This window comes from Coturnix japonica, chromosome 4 (assembly GCF_001577835.2).
Source record: "Coturnix japonica isolate 7356 chromosome 4, Coturnix japonica 2.1, whole genome shotgun sequence".
NCBI classification, from domain to species: Eukaryota; Metazoa; Chordata; class Aves; order Galliformes; family Phasianidae; genus Coturnix; species Coturnix japonica.
Window position 1 is genome coordinate 71895667 of NC_029519.1, and position 23831 is coordinate 71919497.

General features: G+C 40.4%; 1 protein-coding gene across 2 annotated transcripts in view; it reads right to left on the bottom strand.

Moving 5' to 3' along the window:
• The window catches only part of CRMP1 (collapsin response mediator protein 1), a 38670-nt gene that overhangs the window by 4200 nt on the left and 10639 nt on the right, over positions 1 to 23831 (bottom strand). For both annotated transcript variants that reach the window (XM_015862643.2, XM_015862644.2), the window contains exons 2-12: positions 21436 to 21524; positions 16245 to 16429; positions 15350 to 15514; positions 11525 to 11586; positions 9916 to 9996; positions 7898 to 7966; positions 6031 to 6151; positions 5076 to 5232; positions 2928 to 3069; positions 1302 to 1472; positions 326 to 505 (exon numbers count right to left, since the gene is read on the bottom strand). In XM_015862643.2, the coding sequence (XP_015718129.1) occupies positions 326 to 505; positions 1302 to 1472; positions 2928 to 3069; positions 5076 to 5232; positions 6031 to 6151; positions 7898 to 7966; positions 9916 to 9996; positions 11525 to 11586; positions 15350 to 15514; positions 16245 to 16429; positions 21436 to 21524 (1422 nt within the window). The remainder of the gene's footprint in view (positions 1 to 325; positions 506 to 1301; positions 1473 to 2927; positions 3070 to 5075; positions 5233 to 6030; positions 6152 to 7897; positions 7967 to 9915; positions 9997 to 11524; positions 11587 to 15349; positions 15515 to 16244; positions 16430 to 21435; positions 21525 to 23831) is intronic.

The window sequence follows — 23831 nt, forward strand, 5'->3', positions numbered from 1 at the left end:
TCTTTCCCAAATCCAGTCCCATTGCAAGATGCAAGTCTCTTGGCCCAGTTACTTCTGTGCAAATCTCTGCTATGAGACACTACACTGGAAGTAGTGTAGTGTGGAAGTGTAGTTTTCACTGTTTAAATAAGATAACATTTGTTACAGCCTTTATGTGCTCTACTCAGTGAAGAGCACAGTGTTAAGTGGTATCATTTGCAGAAGAGCCAGTTTTTGGTCACGTTTTGAACAAGCCATGCACACTAGCACAATATAATAATCCTTTAAAATTTGCTAAGGTGATTCCAAGAGGATGTGGCTTGGAGAAAGACATATCTGACATTACCTTATTCCTGATTTTGATGCGCTGGTAAAGATATTCAGGGAAGGGTTTGCGAGGGATGAAACGGCCCATTCCTTTATTTACGTGCAGGTTCCCATCTTCATACACAATCTTCCCTTGGCTTATGACCACTAGCGGGGCACCATGGCACTCCATTCCTTCAAAGATGTTGTACTCAACAGCCTGAGAATGAACAATACATTCACTGCAAGTCTGGTACAAGATCTCCTTCAGTTAGTAACTAATAAACCACATTTGTAGTCATATTTTTTAAGCAACTGCCATTAACTGGCATATAAAATTGCTCTGTTTGAAGGAAAAGCAATGTGTTTCCATATGAAATGATTTTAAAGCATCTATCTGATCCACCTCTCCTGGATATGTTGCTTACTTTCCATCAGGACTTCTATTTTTCGAGGTCTTTCCTGTTTATCTAGAAGCTCTAGAAATGCAATATCCTCACTAAGACAGAAAATGCCGGCACGGTTGTGCTCTGTGCTAAGGACAGCAAAGTACACATCAAAGCTTTGCAATTAAATGAGGCATGACATAATCAGAGCTGTATTATCAAAGTATTTCATCATCTATAATTCATTAAGGTACTGTTGATTTAAACTTGCATTCCACGATACCAGCTGCTTTTCGTGTAAGCAAAAAAGTGAGCTGATTTCAGACTTATAATTGCAGCTTTATTAACCTCAGCTGCAGACCTGCTACTTCACGCTCATTTACAGATCAAGCACAAACATGAAAAAATAGTGCAACTGTAAATGCAGAGAGAAAACAAATCCTTCCCCATCCCAGTGCTTCCAATGCAAGATTCATTACCTTCATTCTCAGAACTACACATTTCAGATAAGGAGCAGGCAGCTGCCCCACTCCTCTGCATTTCATGTGTTTCTTTACATGAAACTGGATCAACATTTGAAAAATGACAGAGATATTTCTTTTTTATTGCTTGCTGCCTTTTTCAGCTTACCGATTTATGGCTCTTAGCTGTTATAGTCTTCACCTTATCAGGGTCCCAAATAACAACATCAGCATCTGATCCAACAGCAATCCGGCCTTTTCTTGGATACAGGTTGAAGATTTTGGCAGCATTAGTGCTGGTCACAGCCACAAACTGGTTTTCATCCATCTTACCTGTGGCCTAAAAACAACGTGACTTGAGCAAAGTATTTATAAGATAGAGACTGAGTATTCAGAGTGCTGAATGGGGAAAAAAGAAGAACAGCCAACAACATTCTGATTCAGTGGATCCCATCAAGTTTCTCAGCGATCCAAGGTGCCCTCACCTACATGCTGATGCCTGTGTCCTAATAATTTCCATTTAAACATTTTAATGAATGTAGAACTGAGATATATATGTGTACGTAATACAAGAGTAACTAAAAGATCAGGACTAAAATATGATCAGATTCCTTTAGAAACATGTCTTGCAATGTGTATTCCTTCTACATGTATTTCCAAATCTACAAATCAAAGCAACACAACTGCAATTCTAAAGGTCTCGCCTGGAGACGTCACCACCCACTGAACTCTTTTTACTGCTAGAGATGGTTTAATAGCAGCTGTACACTGCGGTCTCTTTTGAGTTTTAAGTAGAGTGTTTTGAGGCTTTCCTTGGCAATAAACAAGAGCAATGTTTCAAGGAAAAATAAGACTGACAAACTTTAATATTAAATAAACATGTATTTACTGCCTGATAAATCATGAGATTCCCATAATATAAGCTACTCAGCAGTCCAGGAATGAATATTGCCACCTGTAAGCCTCATCTTGCAACCCCCTGTGGCAGCTCTTTCCCACTGTAACAAAATGAAAACATCACTGGCTGGTTGCATTTTGCTTGCTTTTTATAGATGAAGATATCTGAAGCTGCTGCTTCTGTGCTTGCAATTGCAAAAGTGGTCCCTGAAGGCAGTGGTTATTAAATACCATCTGGGTGAAGTGCTCACAAGAGCATTGTAAATACCCAGCTTGCAGTTTGTGATACACATCTCAGTGCAAAGTAATAAGTGTGTGTATGTGACTGGGTGTGGAAGTGAAGACGGACAGTGGAGGGAGAACATCATTACTTATTAGGATCCATGGAACCATCAAAAAAATACTAACATACACCGGCACCCCGCAGCAAAATATGCCAGTATGAATTACATGCAACGTTCTCCTTCAAAGCACTTTATGGTTTAGCCTCAGGCTCTGCTGCCATCCAGTTGTAATTTCTGAGAAACGATGAGACACTTCCCAAATTCAAACAATTCATTCATTTCATTTACATGAGGTCTGCTTCACCGTCATTGAACTGTTCTATGTGTCATGTGATCATACCTCTATGAGATGCATCCACTCTGACACAACTGAAATAATCACACAACACAGTCTGTGAAGGCTCAGGTCGTATAAAACACTACAACAGTGCACTGTCAGAAGTGATACACAGACCTGAGTTTATAGAACTGCAGAAGATCATCGAAACAAACCATCTCATAGTAGCTCTTTCCCTAGGAATTCTCACTGATATATCAGAAATGCTGATGAGGAGTCTCCTGTCTTGCAAAATTCAGCCAACAGTCAATTTCTTGTCATAAAAGTAGTTACTTACTACAGCCTTGTCCCAGACAACAGTCATTCTCTCCTCAATTCCATTGACCCCTTCAGGAATCATAGTGAAGTTGTCCTTCCCAATGGCTTTCTGGGCAGTGCTGTAAGGGCAATGTCCACTTCCCGTCACCTGCAGGTCCCCACTGTGGAGTTAACACACAGAAGGTTTAGACCAGTCACCAAGGTTACCTTGGTCTCGGACTAGCTCAAATGGATCTTTCGAGGCTACACACCAGAGGAATCGTGGAATTGGGGAATAAGAAGGAAGAGCATCATTAATACACAGTATTTTGCAAAAATAGTGGGGGGAGGGGAGGAAATAGGCTTTTCAGTATCTACAGGACAGCTTACAGGAGTCAAGCACGCTGACACAAGCTGTAAGTTCTCCTATCACTGCAGAAGGGTGACATCCCCAGCAGCCTGTCATTCTTTTTTAATGGATAAATTCCTGCTCTGAAACATCTGAATGATTCTAGTCCACAACTTCAGGTATCTGTAAACTAACACACACCCAAGTACAGAAGAAAAAAGTCACACATCAGTAACTCCAGCACAGTTTTCTAGGCTGCCAGCACTAATGATTGCTGACAGCTGGAGAAGACCCTTTGGCCTCTGTTCTGGTTCTTCACCATGCTCAGGTCCAGCCATTCATTTTTCTGTTATTAAGCCAAACCTAAGATTTTCATGATGACATGGCAATGTTTTAGCGATTCCTAATTATTAATGAGTATATTAATGAATATTAATCCATGGGAATGTATTAACAAGTAATGATCCATAGGATTAAGTCAAATCCATAGGTAAAACATTTATTTCTTCTAACAGAGCAGAGGTCTCCTGATGACACAGAAATGTGAAATATTATGATCGCCGTCATCCTTGCATAAAATTCACCACAAATGCAGAGCAGAGGGATAATATATACAGCTCTTCTTTTAATTTCATAGTATAGATTTAAAGTATTAAAGCCCAAAGCAGGCTAAGCCGCTGTCATTTAAGATCTGGGACTCTAAGCCTGTAAGAAAAAAATAAGGCATTTTGCATGCTTGGAGGATAATGAAAACTTCTCTGCCTCCTCCATTTGTCTTTCTGATATTAGGGTTAATGTCATTATTTGGATTCCAGGTCTAAAAATTCTCTTGCTATTTCAGCCGATCTGTTTTGACCCACATGTTATTTGGGGACTCTCCTTTTTGAAAACCTATAGCTGTATCTGACAGAACAAAGGACCAAACATCCTGATACGCATGTACATGTATGCTTGCTAAGAGCTTTACCCTCACACAATGAGCTGCACTCTTAACACTGCTGTTAGTGACAAGCCAGACAAGAAAAGCCATTTTTCCTTCTTGTCCTTATTTTACGGAACAGAAAGCCCAATAATGGGAAATTAGGCCACAAGGCCTTCAGAGCAGAACAAATGCCTGCACATTCCTACCAGAAATGCGTGTAACTCAGAGCTCAACTGCACATTCATTAACAGTGCAGTGAACGCAAGTATCATTGCAATAGCTGAGCTGAAATCTAGATTTGGTGGAGCACACAGTCTGACCTGTGGATGGCTTTACAGTCTCTGTTGCTGATGTTTTCTATATAAAGAAGACACTTATTTCTCCGCTGCCCACATTCCTTTCCCCTCCCAAGTGATAATTATCCCCTTGCCAATTTGAAGATAGCCAATCCATGGCCCTGTTGTCTCATGTGATGCCACCAGTCACTAGCCTGTCTCCACCTGAATCCCTGACAGTTTCCTTTGTACACCATTCTGGTTACTTTCTTATTCCTGACATACAGTCTCTATATATATCACTTAACTTCCAGCCTGAGGACTCTGGACCTTATAAAACATAAGGCATGCTATACTGTTTATTTAGCTGTACAACTAGGAATCACCTAAAAAGCAGAAAGAAAAAGAATTCCTGAGTAACCAGATGTGTTATCTCAAATATGCAACCCAGAAACTGGACAGGTCTGTCTACCAGTCCAACAACCTCAGCACAGGTTCACAGATGGTTTTCCACCATCCCTTCTCTGCTGTCTCACATATGGCACTGGTTTTAAGGAAACTGAGCTGATTCCTGGATGCTTTATTCCACGTGGCATTTGCACTTGCTTGGCCACTAGCCAGTTAAAAAAATGAAGGTCTTACCATGCTAAAAGCGAATTTAAGTGATCTGGAGTGGTAGGATCAGGGCTCAGAGGTGGTGAGGTCACAAAAGCTGCAGCCTTGGCCCAGTTCTTGCTCCAGTAGTGCGTCCCATCTGTCCCCAGGCTGGCAGTGATGGGCTCTCCAAAAACAAGGGGACCTTGGGGAAAGCAAGGATATACAGAAACTGATTACAATCCACTCTCTTTCCAGCACATTATAGAGCTTGCTGCATGCAGCCATGGATAATTTATGCATTGCTACATGGTCAGTGTAGCCCCTAGAAAATAAAGCAGCCTTGGCTTTGTCTGCATGATAAAAAATTAATCAGGAGGCTCTCTGAGCTACACATGCTTTTGATCAGGATATTTACAAAGCTCTCTTTCTAATCCAGAAGGAGACAGTTCAGACCTGGTTTTAATTTGTACTATTTTAATCACAGCCATGTTTTCTTCGTTGCTGTGCTTCGGAGTGAATTTAGCTGGAGGATGGGCTCCAGCTGACAGATGCCTTTCTACCACTCTCAGGTTGGGCATGGTACCAGCAGATAGCAGCATATGGTCTCACCAGCAAACTCCAAGTCTCCAGGAACATAAATATCAAGATAATGTTTAGCTCTCTGTCTTCCCCACATTGCTCGTACACCAACCAGCAGAACCCTCACAAGTTAACAACCTGAAATATAAGACGCAGAGGATGTGCTAGGTCTTGTAAGAAGGTGAAAATTTAAAGGCGTAAGTTAAAGGTGAAAGAGGACTGGAGTGCTTAAGAGTTTGTGGGGAGAAATTCTCTCTGTTAAAAATAAGAAGCATCTCTTTTCAGCTTAACCAGTCCTAAATAATTAGTATCTGTGACTGGTGTCAAGGTGTACAGATCAGTCTGCCAGCAATATTTTTTTCCACTGAGCTTCTATTCAACACAGAATCCAAGTCTGAGGGAGGAAAAGGAAGTCTCTTACCTCTCTTTCTGGCCAGTGCAATGATATCAGCTGCACTCTTACTCATCACCTTGGTGATGTACACTGGGCAGTTTATTCTACTGGCAATGGTGATGGCACGGAAAACTGCTTCTGCTTCAAGCTGAGGGGAAAAGGAAGAAGAATTTAACTGAAAAAGCAGGCAAGAAAAAATGAACTGGAGGACTGAGCCATATTTCTCATTGTTTAGCAACAACTCTTCAAAAACTGACTGTTTTTTTCACAGTGGGATGTGCACTTCTTGTTAGGAGTAACCACTGTACTTAGCTGTACTTGCTAAAGGGGTACAGTTGGCCTGGTGCAAATTCAGCTCCCTGCCCCTGATGAAAAGTCACATCCAAGCGGCTAACAGGGCTCCTCCTTACCTCCCTCTCAAGTCTTCAGACCAATCCCTCCATTCTGCAGTTGGAAGGAGAACAAAGCAAGGGAACAGTGCCTCAGCTAAGAGCTCTCCCTGGCAGCTTACCCTCAGCAATCTTTATGTAAGGATAAAAGGACAGTGAACATGAAGTATTCCAAATGGCAACATCAGCATTATGGACTGAATTTAACCCACAGTCCATAAAAGTCTTTGAAACATCTCCCTGTAAGCATCAATACAACCTCCTATCAGAGAGCCATTTGGGACACAGGCACAAAGCAGCCATCTTTACTCTTCCTTCCTAGTTAGACTTACTGTATCAACATCTTAATACCTAATAATCTCTTGAAATTAAACATATTGACTTAACAGGGCAGTAAATTCTCCCCAAAAGCTATGCTAGAAGAAGATGAACAATTTAGCCTGCCAAATCCATATTCCTTACTTCTTCACAGTTTTATAAAACATTTTCTTCTTAAAATCAGACTGTATCTTCAGGATCTCAAGCAACTTCTTTGCCAACATTTGTTCTCAGATCCCTAGAGACACCCACAGAAGTCTGAGGAAGGAACGCAGGACCTGTGTGCATCACCACTGAGTCTGAGGCCATCAAATGGCAGAGTCAGAAATTCCTTCCTGGTGATTGCAAATGTAGATTTTCCTTAGGCCCTTACTCTCATTAAAAGGAAATGCCTCAATTATTTCAGAATAATTTAGGTGGAAGTTAAACAGGAAAATGAAAAAAAAAAACGCATAAACAGCTCAATAGAATGCGACCAATTAAGTTTATTCCTCTTGCCTTGGGGAAAGGTTATATAAAGATCTGCAAAACACAACAATCTCTTCAAGTTTAACCTCAGATCCTCAGGGACTTGTCTCTTTAATGTTCAGGGAAAGAAGTCACTTCCCACTACCCCCATTATGCCATTAGCAGATTTAACCATCTACATTAAGAGACACTGACACATCTCCATCCATTCCTTCTCATTAAGGAAACCATTTCCAGATGCCTGAGATGATCCTTGGAATGTCTAGTTTTATTACAAGAGAATCACATAAATTGAGCTGCCTTGAAGCATCTTTCCATTCTCATATATTTGCATTTCTACTGTTTGCAGTACTGCTACAAATGTAGCTGCTGACATAAACATAGATTCATATGTTGGCACACATATATGCATGGAATATACATACACACGTATCTAATAGGAGGTTTTAATCTAAGGCATACAATCCAATTCGATAACCTAAAAATCTAACCCATAAGCATTATTGTTGGTGCTCATCCTGCTATGCCATGACCAAACCCTACAGTCAGAGCACAGGGTTCAGAAACAGAATGAGAGAGAATAACTCTGGAAATGGCCATAGGACAAATAGAATGTTGCCTCCCTCCACGCACTCATCTGCATGTTCAGACGCCAAGCTGCAGTACTGCATGCTAGATCAAGTATTTCCATGAACAACAAGGTGAGCAAAGCCTCTTACCTCCTCAGGCCTGCTCAGGGCATGTCCCTCTGGTCCTGTGATTCCCATCTCCAGGATGCGCTTTTGTTCCTGGAACATAACAGATAAATTCAACAAGAACCACTACAGCATGAGATTCTTCAACCAGTTCCCTGTAGATTAACAGCCATGTTTTCTGATCATCCTTATCTTGTGTGTATAAATGTAGCTCTGTTAAGCCTGCTGAAGGATCCACTGGCCTAGAAGTCCTGTTTAACCAAACACCATCCTGAAGCTTCACTCATCTTTCAATGTAAGGCCAAGCAATGGTGTTGGAATAAAGCTCCCTTGTCATAGCAATTGCTAATTCAACCACTTCCAACCTGAGTTTGGTACTGGTCTACCAACAGACCCGATGTGGTAACACAGCAGCTGATGTACTTCAAAGCCCAGCCTTCCATGCCCTCAGGTATCTAAGGATCAGAGTGTACAACAAGTGTAATGTCTCCGATACAGACAAATGTCCTTGAGAGGCCAGGATGGAGTTACTTAACATATTTTACTAACTTATATAGTAAATATTTGATCCCAGGACTCCCAGAGTGCAAAGCTCATACATTACCAATTACTCCAGCAAAACCCGAGTAAGTTAACATCTACACACACTTTTCCCTTTGCTGCAATCAATCAAGGCTGAACAGCCATTTAACAGGAACATCTGATTGTTTAATGAAGATTATTTTGGTTAGAAAGTCATTATGTTTTATAGGTACTCTTAAAAACAGATGTACTATATCATTACTGCAACAGCTCTGAACCCTGCAAGTTAAACACTTCAGATAATAAAAATACAATAAAAAATAAACAGCTGCATCCATAAATCAAAAAATAGCAAGACAGCACAGAATGTCAACACTTACAATAGGATGTATTTATATCCTGAAGGAAGTCATGAAATCAGATTGTATGATAAAATTATGAATGTAAGAGGATTTGATAGGGCTAATAACATCATATGTTTGATAAGAACAAATTTGAATCTTTGCATAGAGTAGTCCTGTAAAATATCCATGCAATCAGCTTTGGTTTTGCTGTTCAAATGATCCTTCTAAATAAAAGGAACTGATTGATTTCCTAAGACAAAGCAATGCTGGGGAAATATTTTCTACTATAGCATAATTCACATTTCTTTACAACTACTTCTTTTCACAACAGTTTTTTCCTGCAAGGTCATATTCCTTTGGTGTATATTCAAGCTGAGCAATGAAAAATGAAACTGAAACAGATTTCCATCAAAAACGCAATTCCATAAGTGTACATTGATTTTAATGGGGCACAAATCAAAACATCACGGGTGCCATTTGATTTGCTTCATTTTGCCTACCGTAATATTGACTTATGTATTGATTTTCATTCTACTGGACATTTTGTGTCATGCTAATACTATGAATGGTATATTCTGCTAGCCTTAAATCATGCTAATCTTCAAGAACTCAAAAGCAGTAAATTCTTACCAGGCAGACAAAGGACAGAAGTCCCACTAAGGGAAAAACAACAAAATAAACCTCTAAGGGCAAGGGTGCTTACACACTCCACAATCACAGAATCACAGAATTGTAGGGGTTGGAAGGGACCTCTAGAGATCATCAAGTCCAACCCCCCTGCCAAAGCAGGCTCCCTACACCATGTCACACAATCATTCCAATATTTCTTTGAGTCACACTTAAGTAACAATATGGCTTCTGTAATGTAGAGCTCAAAGACAACTTCTTTTTAGCTACTTAATTTCCCTGTCAGCTCCGTAGTTTAGTCCTTAGGTAAGCCAGCTGATAAACACTCAGAGCCTCACAGACCTCTGATGTGCTCTGCACACAGACAAGGGATCTGAGGATTGAAATCTCCCTAAAATAGCCTTAAAATATTCATCACAATACCCACTCAGAACACCCCATTGTGTTCTACAGGTGAATCCTCCCTTGAAAAGATCAGTAGATGGTTTGCTATTGACTACAGCCCTTGGGATATCTCACAAAGCGAAGCAAAAATCACAGCTCACTCACCTGAGCTATCAAGTCTCCATTTTCAGCATGTACCAGGATGACAGCCCCAAGGCTCTTTAGAAAGGTAAAGGCTTCATAAAGCTGCAGGTAGTACAAAGAAGGAAATGCTGATGAATAAGGAAAATATATCAACACTTGGACAACTCTGTTCATCTCCATTTTGCTCTTTCTATGTTGGTAATTCTCCCTTTTCCACATACATCCAGAGCACGTTGCTAGGCATCACCTTGCCCACCTCTCATATACCATCCCTGCCCAGGACAAGCCTGTGCCTTTCTGCAGTGATAACAGGGTCAGGTCCCAAGTGGTGTCGCACCTCTCTCAGACACGGTGGTTCCACAAGCTCCTTTTATTCCCTATGCATTCCACACTGGCCTAGGCTGAGTGAATAATCTCTTTTCTCAAGTTTTAGCAAACACAGTAGACAAGTAACAAAGGTCTTTTGGCTGCCTAAACAAACAAAAAATTGATCCAATAAGATGCATTCAGATGGAATGGGAATAATCAGTGCACTACAGGCACTTCTAGTACAGCCAAAATACATCCCTTCTGAAGTGCAGGCAATTTGCAACACCCTTTAGAGCAAATGGTGCCAAGTTTTCACCAGTACCTTTTGTCCTACAATTGAAAGTATTCATATTTTCTCTAGAGCATTATTTTGTTTACTGCTAAGATTCTACACCCAGCCACACAAAATGAAAACTGTTGATCCCACTGTATTCAGCAGTATGGAAACCCATTTTTCAAACACAGATCAAATCCTGAAGGTATGGTTTCTTCACTGCCTACTTTTGCCTTAAACAGAGTAAAAGGCATTAGTCCAGCCACATTTAATATTTCACTGTATTACTTATGACAATTCAACAGTGAGTTGAATTTGGCATGCATTGGCTCCAAGGGAATATTTATATGTTATTTTGTCTAAAATTTCAATTAAAACCACATGTATTGGAGGTGTAGCAACAGTTATTTAAGAGACTAAGGGCTACAGCTCTGGGAATAAGTACAAATGAAACATTTTCTCAACTGAATAAGCAAACATTATCATTACTCACAGATGTCATTGTCCATTTACAATGACCTGATACTCATGAATGAGAAAGCTGAAGAGTGTGGAATCTGTAATGAGCACTGGACAAACAAGCTCATTGTTATCTCCAGCACTAATGAGAAAAGGCCACCTACTCCCGTCAGCAACACTATTAAACCGTTTGCAGCAACAGAGAAACTCTTCAAATCTCAGGACAGTCACTGCTTCATGTGCTTCATCATTTTCTCCTTTTCTGACACAGAGTTCTTGAAAGGTAACAGCAAAGTGAAGTGGAGGGCAAACTCCCGAGCAGTGCTGAGCAGTTGCATTGTTGGGGACATTAGATAATCCCTGCAGAAGTTGAATGCCATGCAGACCAAAAAACATATGCAGATGTTAACAGCCCCTCAGCACTGATCTGTCAGAGAAATATACTCCTTGGCTGCAAACCCCCTCAAGTGTCACTCAGATCGGTGGGAATGTTGCTCTAGGATTCAACCTTAGCAACTCCTCAGCTACCAGGAGGGGACCACAGAAGAAAGAACGGATCATAGCAACGAAAAGCATTCAGAGCAGTACCTGGCTGTCAGACATTTGGTAGAGATCCTTGTAGGCCATGTAGACTTGAAAAGAGTTAACACCTGTTCCAAGACAAAATAAAAGAGACATTGCCATATTAAGTGGATTCCTAAATCATATTCAAATAAAATCAAACAGGAAAAACAGATCACATCTTCAGCTTTACCAATGAATGCCAGAAATAAAGTAAGACTCCACAGCTATACTATGGAAGCTGTGACTAGGAGCCTAAATCCTCTCTTTTCAGAGGGAACTTGCTGGACTCTGTGGATTGCTGTGTTCAGCCCTGGAACAACACAGCCATTACTGCAAATGAGGTTGTTTAGAGCCAAATCACAAAAAAAAATGACAGAGGCTTAAACAAGCATATAAAGTTCACAAAATGTTAAAAAAAACTTGCAAGGTACAAGGTTCTATACATCACTTTTTAGGTTTCTTTAACAAATCAGAAAAACATTTTAGTTGGACCTTGAACTATGCTTTTAAATAAACTTCCAGTTATGCTTCCCCAAAACGCTGAAAAGCTGCAGAAATTGTGGTCTGAACTGGCAAGCTGACTTGCTTTTTCTTGATCCTGCTGTCCAAAGCACCCAGCTGAGCTGATGGCAGACACAGAATTAAAGCCTGAAATTAGCTACAAGGGCAGCTTGCCATACCTCTTCCTCCACCTTCCAAAGCTGGAAGGATTTATGCTGGCAGTGATACAGAACCATAAAAGATGACAGCTCCAAATTTTAGAAATCAGTAAGAAATACTAGTGTTGAGTGTTGGTGGCCACATATCAACTGTATTCCGCTACATGTTTCAAAAATCTCCTCAGAGGGAGGGATTATACAGCTTCTTATTCTAATAGGGAATGGGAATTCCAGACATCTTCTGTTTATATTGTCTGTACATATGGATTTATATTAGTTTATAAAGTTGCCTTACTCTTTAGTCTACTAACAATATCCCCAGTTTGGCACAGGGACTGATCTCACACTTCTCCAGCCTAGAAGAAAAGTCTGTTCTAAGCTAAGCCATGTAAGTTGCATTTCAAAATAGCTGCTGGAAAAACTGAGCTTCCTGTGTCAGGAGGAAAAAGAAGGAGAGTTGTGCATGTAATACATATTGGCTGTGTTGAATGAATAATGCTCCCTGATTACAAATTCACCATGCATCTAGGCATGCAGACATATCCTCAAGCAGAAGGTTTGGCTCGTGCTCATGCAGAGAATTTGTTTGTTCACAATTACAAGGCTAAAATACTCTGGGATACATGGAGGATAAAACCTTGAAATGATCCCTAGTATTGTCCTTCTGCTAAGGCCAGGCAGCTCAGGAAGAAATATGACAGTGGAACTAGTCCCTCCTCACTGCCTTCCAAGCTGAGCAAATCCAGCCTGAACCATGGAGCCACTTCAGCCAGTGATCCCACCTTATCTTCTATTTTTCAGGATCCCAAAAAAACACACATAGGCGTAAGCAGTTGTAATCCCTCAGCCTGTTCATATTGTGTGTTTTCAGTGCACTCAGTATACCCCTGTTTTAAAACTTTTGACTGCTTTACTTGGTGCCAACAATTACAGACTCATACCTGCAGTCCCATCTACCCTGCCAACATCTCACCACCCTCTCAGTGAAAAACTTCCCCCTGACATCTAATCTAAATCTCCCTTCCTTTAATTTAAAACCATTTCCTCTTGTCCTATCAAGGCATTATAGTTGGAAGATAAGCATTATCCAAGGCCCCTTTCTGACTCTGGTGACTTGGCTATGAGTTTTGCTCTGACTCAAGTTAATGCTAGCTCTGAAGTCTGTGGGAGTAAAAGGCATCTCGGAAGAGACTCTGCTATGGAGCATAATTCTGCTCACTTACTGACTGCTTCCATGGTGCAGAAGAGGAGATTACAGATGTAGACACAAAACCATATCAGGCACACATGAAATTTAAGGGCACTTCACAGTTAGCCTTTGGAACTAACACAAAGATGGTTCAAGCCATCCTATTTGTCAAAGGAACTGCCTTGACAACATACCAAGATAAAATAACACCAGATTACACATACAGATATTCAGCTCTAGATTCCTTGACTAATTACTTAGGTCTGGTGCCTCAATCACCTCACAGGGAATATATGGCTTTTCAAAAGACCTGGTCCATTGCATATTTATTTCATGTTTCACATTTGTTTCATACTTTAACCTTTTTCAAGTCACGGGCGGGTTTTCATTCTTGCTGCAGGTTACTCAACAGAATCCTCTCTAAATTATAAATAAATTTTTAATGAAGTACAACAGTTAAAGGAATCATCAAGGCCTCTGTCAACACAGTTCAGGCTGCTGTGCATTTATACACACTAGAGAATTACAATCACAAATTAGTTGCTATAAAGCTAAAAGCCCGAGTCACTGCAACTGACATTTGGTTCTACAAAATCTCCAGGCCCATCCAAATCCTATGTCTCCTTAAATTAGCTTTGTGTTGATTTAAAACTGATTAATTATTCAATTACACCTCATGACAAGGCGCAGCAGCAGCAGCTCTCTGAGCTCCCATTACTCATACCAAGATTTTAGTAGGCACACACAGCACTGAAACATGATTAACTGAGTCCTGCTCCTTGCTTAACTCCCCCATCAAACAATCAGCCAAGATTAAATTCAATCCAGATTCTCAGATGATGAAAACTAGTGTCACTCCATTCATATCAAGTCTATTTTCACCAGCTGGCTCAAATGTTTCCAATTATCAGCAGATATTACCGATTAATTTGAAAGTCCTTGCCACATTGGAATATTTCTTGTGCTTTCATACTCATCCATACCTCTTGTCTCCCCACACAAAGAAGTAATTCTCATTGACTGAGACACTACAGCATCCAGAAGAACAAAAGTGATCTCTTAGCGCTGATGCGACCAAAGATGCCATCAAGGGCCAGAAATGGATGAACAGCTTCCTGTGTTCCCTGAAGAGCGAAAACTTACACTTCTATAGCTGGAAAAAACTGTTAACCCAACTGAGCACTGGGCTCTTAATGTAACCCCCAGGTACGTTTGGAAGTGCTGAGCCATGTGTGATCCAGGAGCTCTAGAAAACATCATCTAACCTTTGAAACAGAGCACAGCACTCTTATATGATATTCAGCTAACGCACTTCAGTGTGTCCATGTTAGCACTGATAACAGAGGAATAGCACCATCAGTATTGACAGATGTCATCACCTTGTTAAAAAAAAAGAAATCCAAATGAAGACCAGAAGCAGTTTCTCTAAATGATACGTCATGATGCTACCAAGATGCCCTGGCATATATGACTGTCCTACACTGAAGCAGCAGATGTGAAAGAGGATTTATTAGACATTTTGTCTGTTCTATTCTGGAATAGTAGCTGCAGGTCAGGAAGGGTAACCTACAGTATGTCACATGATAGCAGACCTGTTAATTGAACTGAATCAAGCCCCTAAGTTCTTAAACAGACTCCTAAATAACTGACCTAGATTTTTCTGAGTCCTGATACAAAACATCTTCTAGTAACTTTAGGGAAAGCCACAGGAGACCAAGAACTTGTGAAAATCAGGACACTTTTTCATTATTGGGTACCCAACTTTAAGCTTTCTTTTCTCTAATAACTTGAACCATTTTAAAAATATAGGCATTTTCTAGAATAATTTCTGACAAGCAAATTATCTTGAGAAACTGCTGAGAAATTTGCAACAGCCTGTGATGAGACTTTCTCAGACACATGATGCGCCGGCCCTTCATGCATTCTTCAAATTACTACCAAATTTTACCTATATATGACATTTAATAAACACAAAAATGGTGCTTATTTACACTCACTAACCTTTGTCTTGCACCAGTACTTCCAGCTCTTCTCGAATCCCATCATACCAGCTAGTGATGTCCACGTGGAGAGAGTAATCGCAACAAGATTTGGTGTCAGCTGCCTCGTGCCACTTCTCAAAGGATGTCAGTAAACTTGTTCCAGGTTCTGGAAGCACATGGTCAACTGAAAAAGAGAATCGGTGTCTCTTACTCAGACTACACACTATTTGGACCTCCTCAGTCCCTGTAACTCGCCTTCCAGCATCTCAGCCAAAACAACAGCCTTCAGGGCACTTTCTGTGCAGACAGTAAGTTCAGGAAGTTAGGCAGATCCTGCTGTCTCAAGCACAACAGACTTTGTGGACAGTGTATGCTAAAGGTGAGTCTGGCAAGCTGCTTTGTACTGCAACAACAGATGCACAGCAAGAGACTTGAATATCTCATGGTTTAGGACATATTAAACTTTACACTGTTTTCTAAGAGAAGACCTAACTTGACTTACTTGTATTTATTATCTCATGTGTCCGTTTCTACGTATATCACAGCATTACTATTAATCAGTGCCTCCTAGTCCTTATATTGGCTCACTCTGCCTTACTAATTTATCAATGAAGATAATGATTGCTTTCTCAAAAGCCAGACTTGGGAATATGGCCAAATGCAGAGCACAAACATTTGGCCATACTACAAGGCAGATTGCATGTGCTGGAATTACACATCTTGGCTGTCTTAAGGTTTTCAGCATGCGATAATGCCACTAAGTCATTTGACATAACTTATGAATGTATAGTTATCATTTTGCTGACCTACGTCAGATGACATTGTGGAAACAAAGTATGATGGGCTTACTGTCTCCACCTACATTACCTGGGCTTTGACTTGGGATGGGAAGAGGTAGTTCTGCCAATACTCACTGATCATGGTGGTGCCCCCTGCTACTGCTGCTTTTGTGCCTTGATAGAAGTCATCAACAGTAGTCATTCCTTGGTAGGGCTTTTGTAGGTAGGTGTTGACATCTATTCCCCCAGGGATAACCATGCGCCCATTAGCCTCTATGGTCTTGACTCCTCCAGGAACAATCAGATTCTCTCCTATTTGCCTAGGCAGCAAGGAAAAGCAATATTATTTTACTTAAACAGCGAAGCAAAGGGGACAGAACATATCTGAGGTGCACAGGGAAGAGGAAACTAAGGACCATACAAAAAGAAGAAAGAACTGAGACCTAAAAGAAGGGAGAAACTCAACCACCCGCTCTGGCAGAACAAAGCATCCACGAGTCTTTTAGCTGGGCCACATGCTCTCATTGCTTTGTATTGCTCTCGTGGCCAATAAAACAGTCATAATGTGCCAACACTAAAAACTGTTGGTTTTTTTTTAATATGACTGAAGATGAAACTTAAGCACCCTATTTTAAACAATTACAAATATCTGCAGTTAACATTCTCTTAGTAGTTCCAGTATTTTAAATTAATTTCTATCATAGAATCATAGAATTACCCAGGTTGGCAAAGACCTTGAAGTCTTTCAAGTCCAACCGCAGCCTAACCATAGTACCCTAACTCTAACAACCCTCTGCTAAATCATATCTCCGAGCACCACATCCAAACGGCTCTTAAACACATCCAGGGATGGTGACTCAACCACCTCCCTGGGGAGCCTACTCCAGTGTTTAACTACCCTTTGTGTAAAGAAGTGTTTCCTTCCTATCAGAAGACAGAAAAACATAGATCAAATGTGACAGTAAGCTAGAACTGCAAATATACGGCAGAGGCAAAATGTACAGCAGAAAGGAGCTATAATTACTTTATAATCAAGCAGTGTGAATTTATCCTTAAAAGGAAATATAGATATGCTAAGATACAGAAATAAGTACTTGAGACTCAAATAAATCTAGCCCACCATGTCACATATTCCTCATCCCCCTCCTGCAGTTAAACCTTAGTGGAACATTCCACACAACTGAGTAGAAATGATTTTAAATGCTGTTGCTATCATTCTCCTTACAGATCTTCAAAACAGGATTGTTTTCACTACTAAAAATATTAACCTGTGCCCCATGCTGATATAAAGTGAACTCCAGATACTTACAATCAAAATACTTTGAGTGCTCACAGACATAACTGAGTAAACTGACCTTTAGATTTTAAAGCTACATTACATTTTTATAGTCTGTTTTGCACTGTCAAACAGGAAAAGTGTGGAAGCCGTGTCTCTGCACTGTTACCCCTTCATCTATCTGGGCTTAGAGACAATCATAACGCAGTTTAAGTTCATTTAGTTGATCTCATATTTCTGATACGCAGTCAGTCCCTGCCTTAATTTCCTTTTGTCTGGGATAAAATAACATTTAGCCACAGCTAAACAAACACCCCAGACATCTGAGCTGCTGCATCTGTTTCTCCCATATTAAAATACAACTCCCACTTATGAAGCAAAACACAGTGCCCGGTTAACAGCCAATCACAACAAGTTAGAACAGAAAATGAATAAAACTGTTAATTAATATCAGTGAAAAAGCAAGGGTAATTATTCAAACTGGAATCTGGCCAAACCACCAGTGTTAATAAATAGCCCCAAGAGGTCAAGAATTTGCTTCATACCCTATGCAAAAATGCCACCTCCAACAGCTTGGCTCCCCCAGCACTGTGGGGTTTTGCTGGAGGGAAGTACAGCCATTCCGTGAGCAAACACCCCTGAGCAGCCCAAGCTGCAGCCTCACCTCAGTGCTAAACAAATCCAAACGTGCTTAGCTCAGGAGACTTGATAATATCACAGCTTGAAGACACGCAGCTCTGTATCTGATGTCTAATATTCATTAACACATATAGCACTGGGAGCATGTCATAACCTGTTTACAGTGGCAGGGGATGCTAATAGAGCCATGGCAAATATAGAACTGATATGCCAAAGCAACCCAGCACATCAAATGGCACAATCACAGCTGAAGAAGATTCTCTGCTGTTAAAAACTGAATTGCAAAGGCATACCATACGGCACTCCAGCCCACAAGCAGATTGAGAGCATAGAAAAAGTTAGGTAGCCTCATGAATAATAATGTGCTGCTCTGATTTTTGTTAGTTGAATCCATTCCCAAAACTTGAACTGAATAATCCTCAGGCTTGTACAGCGTGACTTGGAAATTAAAAAATAAATGAATTACTACCATCTATTTATTTTAAGTATCTTTAAGGTGGAACTGCACTCCGAGGGTTACCACACCACATAATACCTATGCAAAAAATATAAAAGCAATTCACTTTCATGTTCTTTCACAATTACTATTTACCAGTTCCCTATTCAAGAAAACACACATCCAAATGAAGCAAAAGAGTGCTAAGTGTGTACTGAAGTTTTTTGATGACTCATTGCTCATTACTGAGCAACAGCTTATTTGGCAGTCACTGGAGTCATCCATGCTGAAGTGATACAGGACCAAATGGTCTTTGTGGATGACGCTGCGCTACTACCTGTCAGGATCCTGTTCCATCTTTTGCCTGGCATAAAGATTAAGGCTGAGAGAAGGCATTCAAGGTTACTTTTACTCTGACTGATTCGAACTTAAAGAGATAATGTGACAAGAATCCTGAATTTCTTCTCACTTGTTAATACTAAATGTATGTCAATAAGAATGGGGCTCAGTTACCTGTGGGAGAAAAAATGCAACAGCACAGGTAACCATCCTAGGCACAATATAAATGATTGAGCTGCTTTTCTGATGCACCAGCAACTCAACAAACTAGAAAAATTAAGATTCATGGAAAGTTGACACACTCTACAGTCTTCAGCTGAGCAAGCTGGCACATTCTGCCATATGCAAGCTGAGTAAAGGAATAACAGTGGAAGCACATCAGGCTTTGACTCTCTGTAAGCTTAATTTGAGAAAGCTGGAAAACTCCCCCAGAACTTAATTAAGTTATATCAGCCACTCACTAATGAGACCAGATCTCTATTAGGCATCTCAGACTCCCTCTGCTCTGGCTTGCTGCTGACCCAGCTCTGGTCCCCAGTGACCTATCCTGCACGCTTGTTGGTTTCCTGCACCAGGAGTTATCCTGCACCTTCCTTTGGCAGGGCTGGAGCACAGGACAGCAAGGAGCTGACAGCGTGACCTACTGCTTGGCACCAAGACCAAAGTTCATTTATTTATGTGCATAACAAACACGGGAAAGATGTAGGAAAAATGTATTATTTATGTACTGATAGCAATTTAAATTACTAAATATCTTAATTACTATTTAGATGCCAAAGAGCATCCTCTCAGCTCCTATTTCATTATGCACACACAGCTTGAGTTTCAGCTGGAAAAAAAAAGCCCACGGTCTCCTGTACATAGTGATCCAGTTCGAGCCCAGACAGGTAGGAAAAAGCCTCTAACATCTTCCAATCTACAGATAATCTTCAAATGTATTCACTATATTCTTTATATGTGTACTCCTCTCTGCAGAACAATCTGCAGATACGCAGGTCTTAGTGGACCCTACCTCATTTCATTAGCCTTCAAGAGAAACTCAACCTCTATTTTCTAATCAGTTTCCACTGCAGAACAGGAAAACGATCCCTGATCTTCATATCCTGGCAAAGCCATCCCACTATTGCCTATTCTAGGAGAATGGTTTAGCATCCATTCCATTTTGTGGAAAGAATTCTGTATTATCAGCTGGATCTACAGCTTAAGTGTTAGGGTATCAATTAAAACATTTCTGATTGAGGTTCAAGATTCAACTCCAAAGGATCTTGAGCAACACCTAACAACTATGTTAAATAGACACACTGAGCAGTTTCAGCCTGAGAAAATAAAGGTCAGTCCCAGAAAACACAGCACTTTCCGAACTGTAGAATTTACCATCAGAACACAGATAGGACCCACACCCAACTCACACCTGGCTGCACTTGCAAATTAACTACAGAGATTTTCAAAGCACAGAAAAATCTCAAGTCATTTAAACTCAGAGCACCAGTCACAACTCAGGCTGTTCAGTAGCAAGCTTCCCTCCTCTGGCAAAGATGAGGGCATTGTAAAATTTAAGATAATAAAAATAAGTTTAGATTTTTTTCAGTTGCAACAACCTAAGTCATGAATAATGTACATAGGCATAGATATATAAAGAAGCAGACTTTTAATCTGATAATATCTTCTTAAGAAAAGGAATTCTGAAAACAAGGAGGCAATTAATTATTTACCATATAGCCATAATTATGTTTCTGTGCATTAAATTGTGGCCTCTAGAGACCAAACTTGTTAGGTCATCAAAGAGACTGTTTAGCAGTTGAGAAAAATATCTGATCCCTATGTACATTATAGCACTTACACACACCCATAATTCATCAAAACTACAGCCTCTCATCTCCACGGTCTAAGTATGACCAGTAGGGCTACATGACACCTCTGTTATTCCTTACTGGACTTTCAGTAATATGTATTTCTTATTCATCTAACGAATACTTTCTCAGTTCCTATGTTATATAGTCAATAAATCAGTAGGATTTTCTAACTGTGTGAAAATTGAAAACCAGATACCTTTTCTAAGCAAGAAAAGTGACATATGAGCAATGTATAGCACCACTGTACAAACAGAACACACAATCAAATCATAGAATCATAGAATTGCTCAGGTTGGAAAAGACCTTAAAGATCATCAAGTCCAGCCCCCTCTTCCCTCCATTCCTTAGACTTGTGTAACAGGTCATGGACATATTTCTGTGTTACGTTATCCTGTACAGCATGGCTGCATTTGCCATGATTAGATAGAGTGAGAAGGAAGCTGTAATAAGCCTCCCACTATATACATGGACTCAAAAAATATTCATTGTATATACCTACTTCTTGCTTTGAGAGACTCTACCTGCCTGCCTTGGTTTGGCTATTTTGGACAAAGCTAGAAATGAACTGTTCAAAGAGCAAACATTTTCCCTTTACAGCCAAAGAATTTTCTACCCATCTAATACTAGCAAAAGATTAAATGGCAGAATTTCATTATTTAGGACTCTCCTACAATGACTCCTCATCAAAAGGAGCTGCAAGGAATGAAGTCAGTGCCATCAAGAAATCACATTAGTCTATACTAACAGGCATGCAAAAAAAAGTTCAATATTTAAAAAACCAACTTTATAAGTCCATCTTCCAGGTATAGGTCCGCATAGAAGGACTGGTCATCATTGATAATTCTTCCACCTTTAATGAGTAGTCGGTCACTCTGGGAGGGAAGAGAAGGAAGAAATGTGGTTTTGTTCAAATAAATAAACATAACAACATGCTGATTGTATCAAATAGGCTTATTGTATAGTCATAGTTATAGTCATTTACATCACAGCACTCACCCTATATACAAATCTATGCCATAGATTTGGGTGAGTACATAGATAGTGGGAGAGAAAACCATAGTTTCACAGAGTGCTTATTACTGGTTTTTGGGACATCAGGCATCACAGTGGTCCCATCCTTAAAGCAGAAAACATGGAAATACTTAAGTCCTGCTACATCCTCTTTTTACCATCACCCCACCAGATACATAGGCCAAAAAGGAAAGAGAAACCCTGCAAAGATGCATGAACCACAGCTCACACTCTGTGCTTCCAGTTGGCTGTTTCTGCATGAAGACCAGAATGTACCTGACCCCTGCATGTGCACACAAAGCATGCTTATAAGCCAGGCAACTGGGGGCAGTCAATGCTGGGGCTCCCCACAATGCCTATAATTCCTTTAGGGAAGAAGGAGTGCAGTTATCAAAGTTAAATTTATCTGAAATACCATATATTACATTAAGAACAGCAGACAGGACTACCGCTTCTTGATATATTTCAAAGTGCCACAAAGCCAAAACAATTCAGTGAAGAACTGCTCATGTATCAGATCTGCTGTGACATCTTCTTTCCTCTATTCAAATGGCAACACTCTGCTCAGTACATTTTAGAGAAAGCAAATTTTACCACAGTATATTCAGAAGAAGCAGAGTTTTAATTCCCTTTCTGAAGGAGTAAGGCTGGAAACACCAGCACCCTACCCAGAGACAGGAGAAGTCTGCAACTTCAGTGTATAATGCTTTTGAAAGACCTTTGCCAAGTGATTGTGAATGCTGAAAAACTCAAGAAGTGAGAACCTTCTCACCCCATTCATATATTAAATAAGCCATTTATTATAAATTATTTCCTTGGCTCACCAAACAATAACTCAGAATCTATATTTTATCCATGCTTTTATACTCCTCACTCCTGACTCGGTTCTTGGTTTAATTAAGGATGACTCACACACATAAACCATGCACATCTCAAGTTCCCAGTTTAGAAAACAAGTGAACAATTCGATACACTTTATCATTTATAAAACCAAGACAACAACTGAGAGCTCCTAAAAACTGACAGATAAAAAACGCTTAGCCAGAACTAGGGGTGTTACAATAACCTTTCTTCAAAGTAACGTATCTGATATAGGCCAAATGTTGAACACTGAGCTTGTATTAAATTTTCTGCAGGTCTGAAACCTACATAGCCCTTTATATGAATCTACAGAGGCAAGAAGGGAGAACTACCCATCATTTATAACAACATTTTAAATACAGTGCATGACCACAGAGAGTCAGAGGCTCCTCTCAGGCAGGGGGGAGTCAAGGCCCAGAACTCACTGCAGTACATCTCTGGGACCTGCCTTGGGTGTTGGAATCCTTGCCTTGAAGGATGGAAACAAATGCAAATCCTCACTCTGGAATTTGCCAGAATGGGCTCCATGTTCTCTTCCCAGTCTCTCTGCTGTCACTCATAATTACAGTGCTTGCAAATCAGCAGCCTGAAAAGTCATAAATTATTTTGCCACATGCTGGCAGTAACATCATCTCACCATAAAGATTTATACACTGTCCACTGACCCACAGAGAATTGCCTTCCTACACATTCATAGTTTATAAAGGATTATTGAATGTTTAGATCTAAATCACTCCTTCTTCAGCATTTCAGAGGGTCTAAGAAACTGCCGAAGAAAGAGAACCACACTTCAATGAGCCTTTCAAAGTTTAAATTCCTGACATCATTCTGCCCAAAAGAAAAAACAAACCCTCCAAAACTGTTGCAAAAGGAAGCAGATCTTGCACCTGAGCTGGATGCTGGCTAATGTCCCCAGCCAGGAATGGGAAACCAAAGGAGATGAGGCTGCCAAAAACACACAGATTTTGATGATTTCCATTGCTCCCCAGGCCTCTCAAGCTACTGGGGACATGAGCTACCATGCAGATGTCTGTGGAGCCTTGCCCAGCTCCCATCATGACCAACAGATGTGGAAACATTCCCGACATACATTTTGATCCGAGTGAATCAGCATGTTCTGATAAGAAGGGATTTGTTAGAACCATTCCCAATGGCTCAAATTGTAAGTGTATCTATAGGATGAGCTACAGATTGCTATGAGCCAGAAGGGCAAGCAAATGATAGTGATGGGTTAATGGCTGGACTAGATGATGTTTGTGGTCGTTCCAACCTTAATGATTCTATGAAGGGTACTTTGACACAGTAGG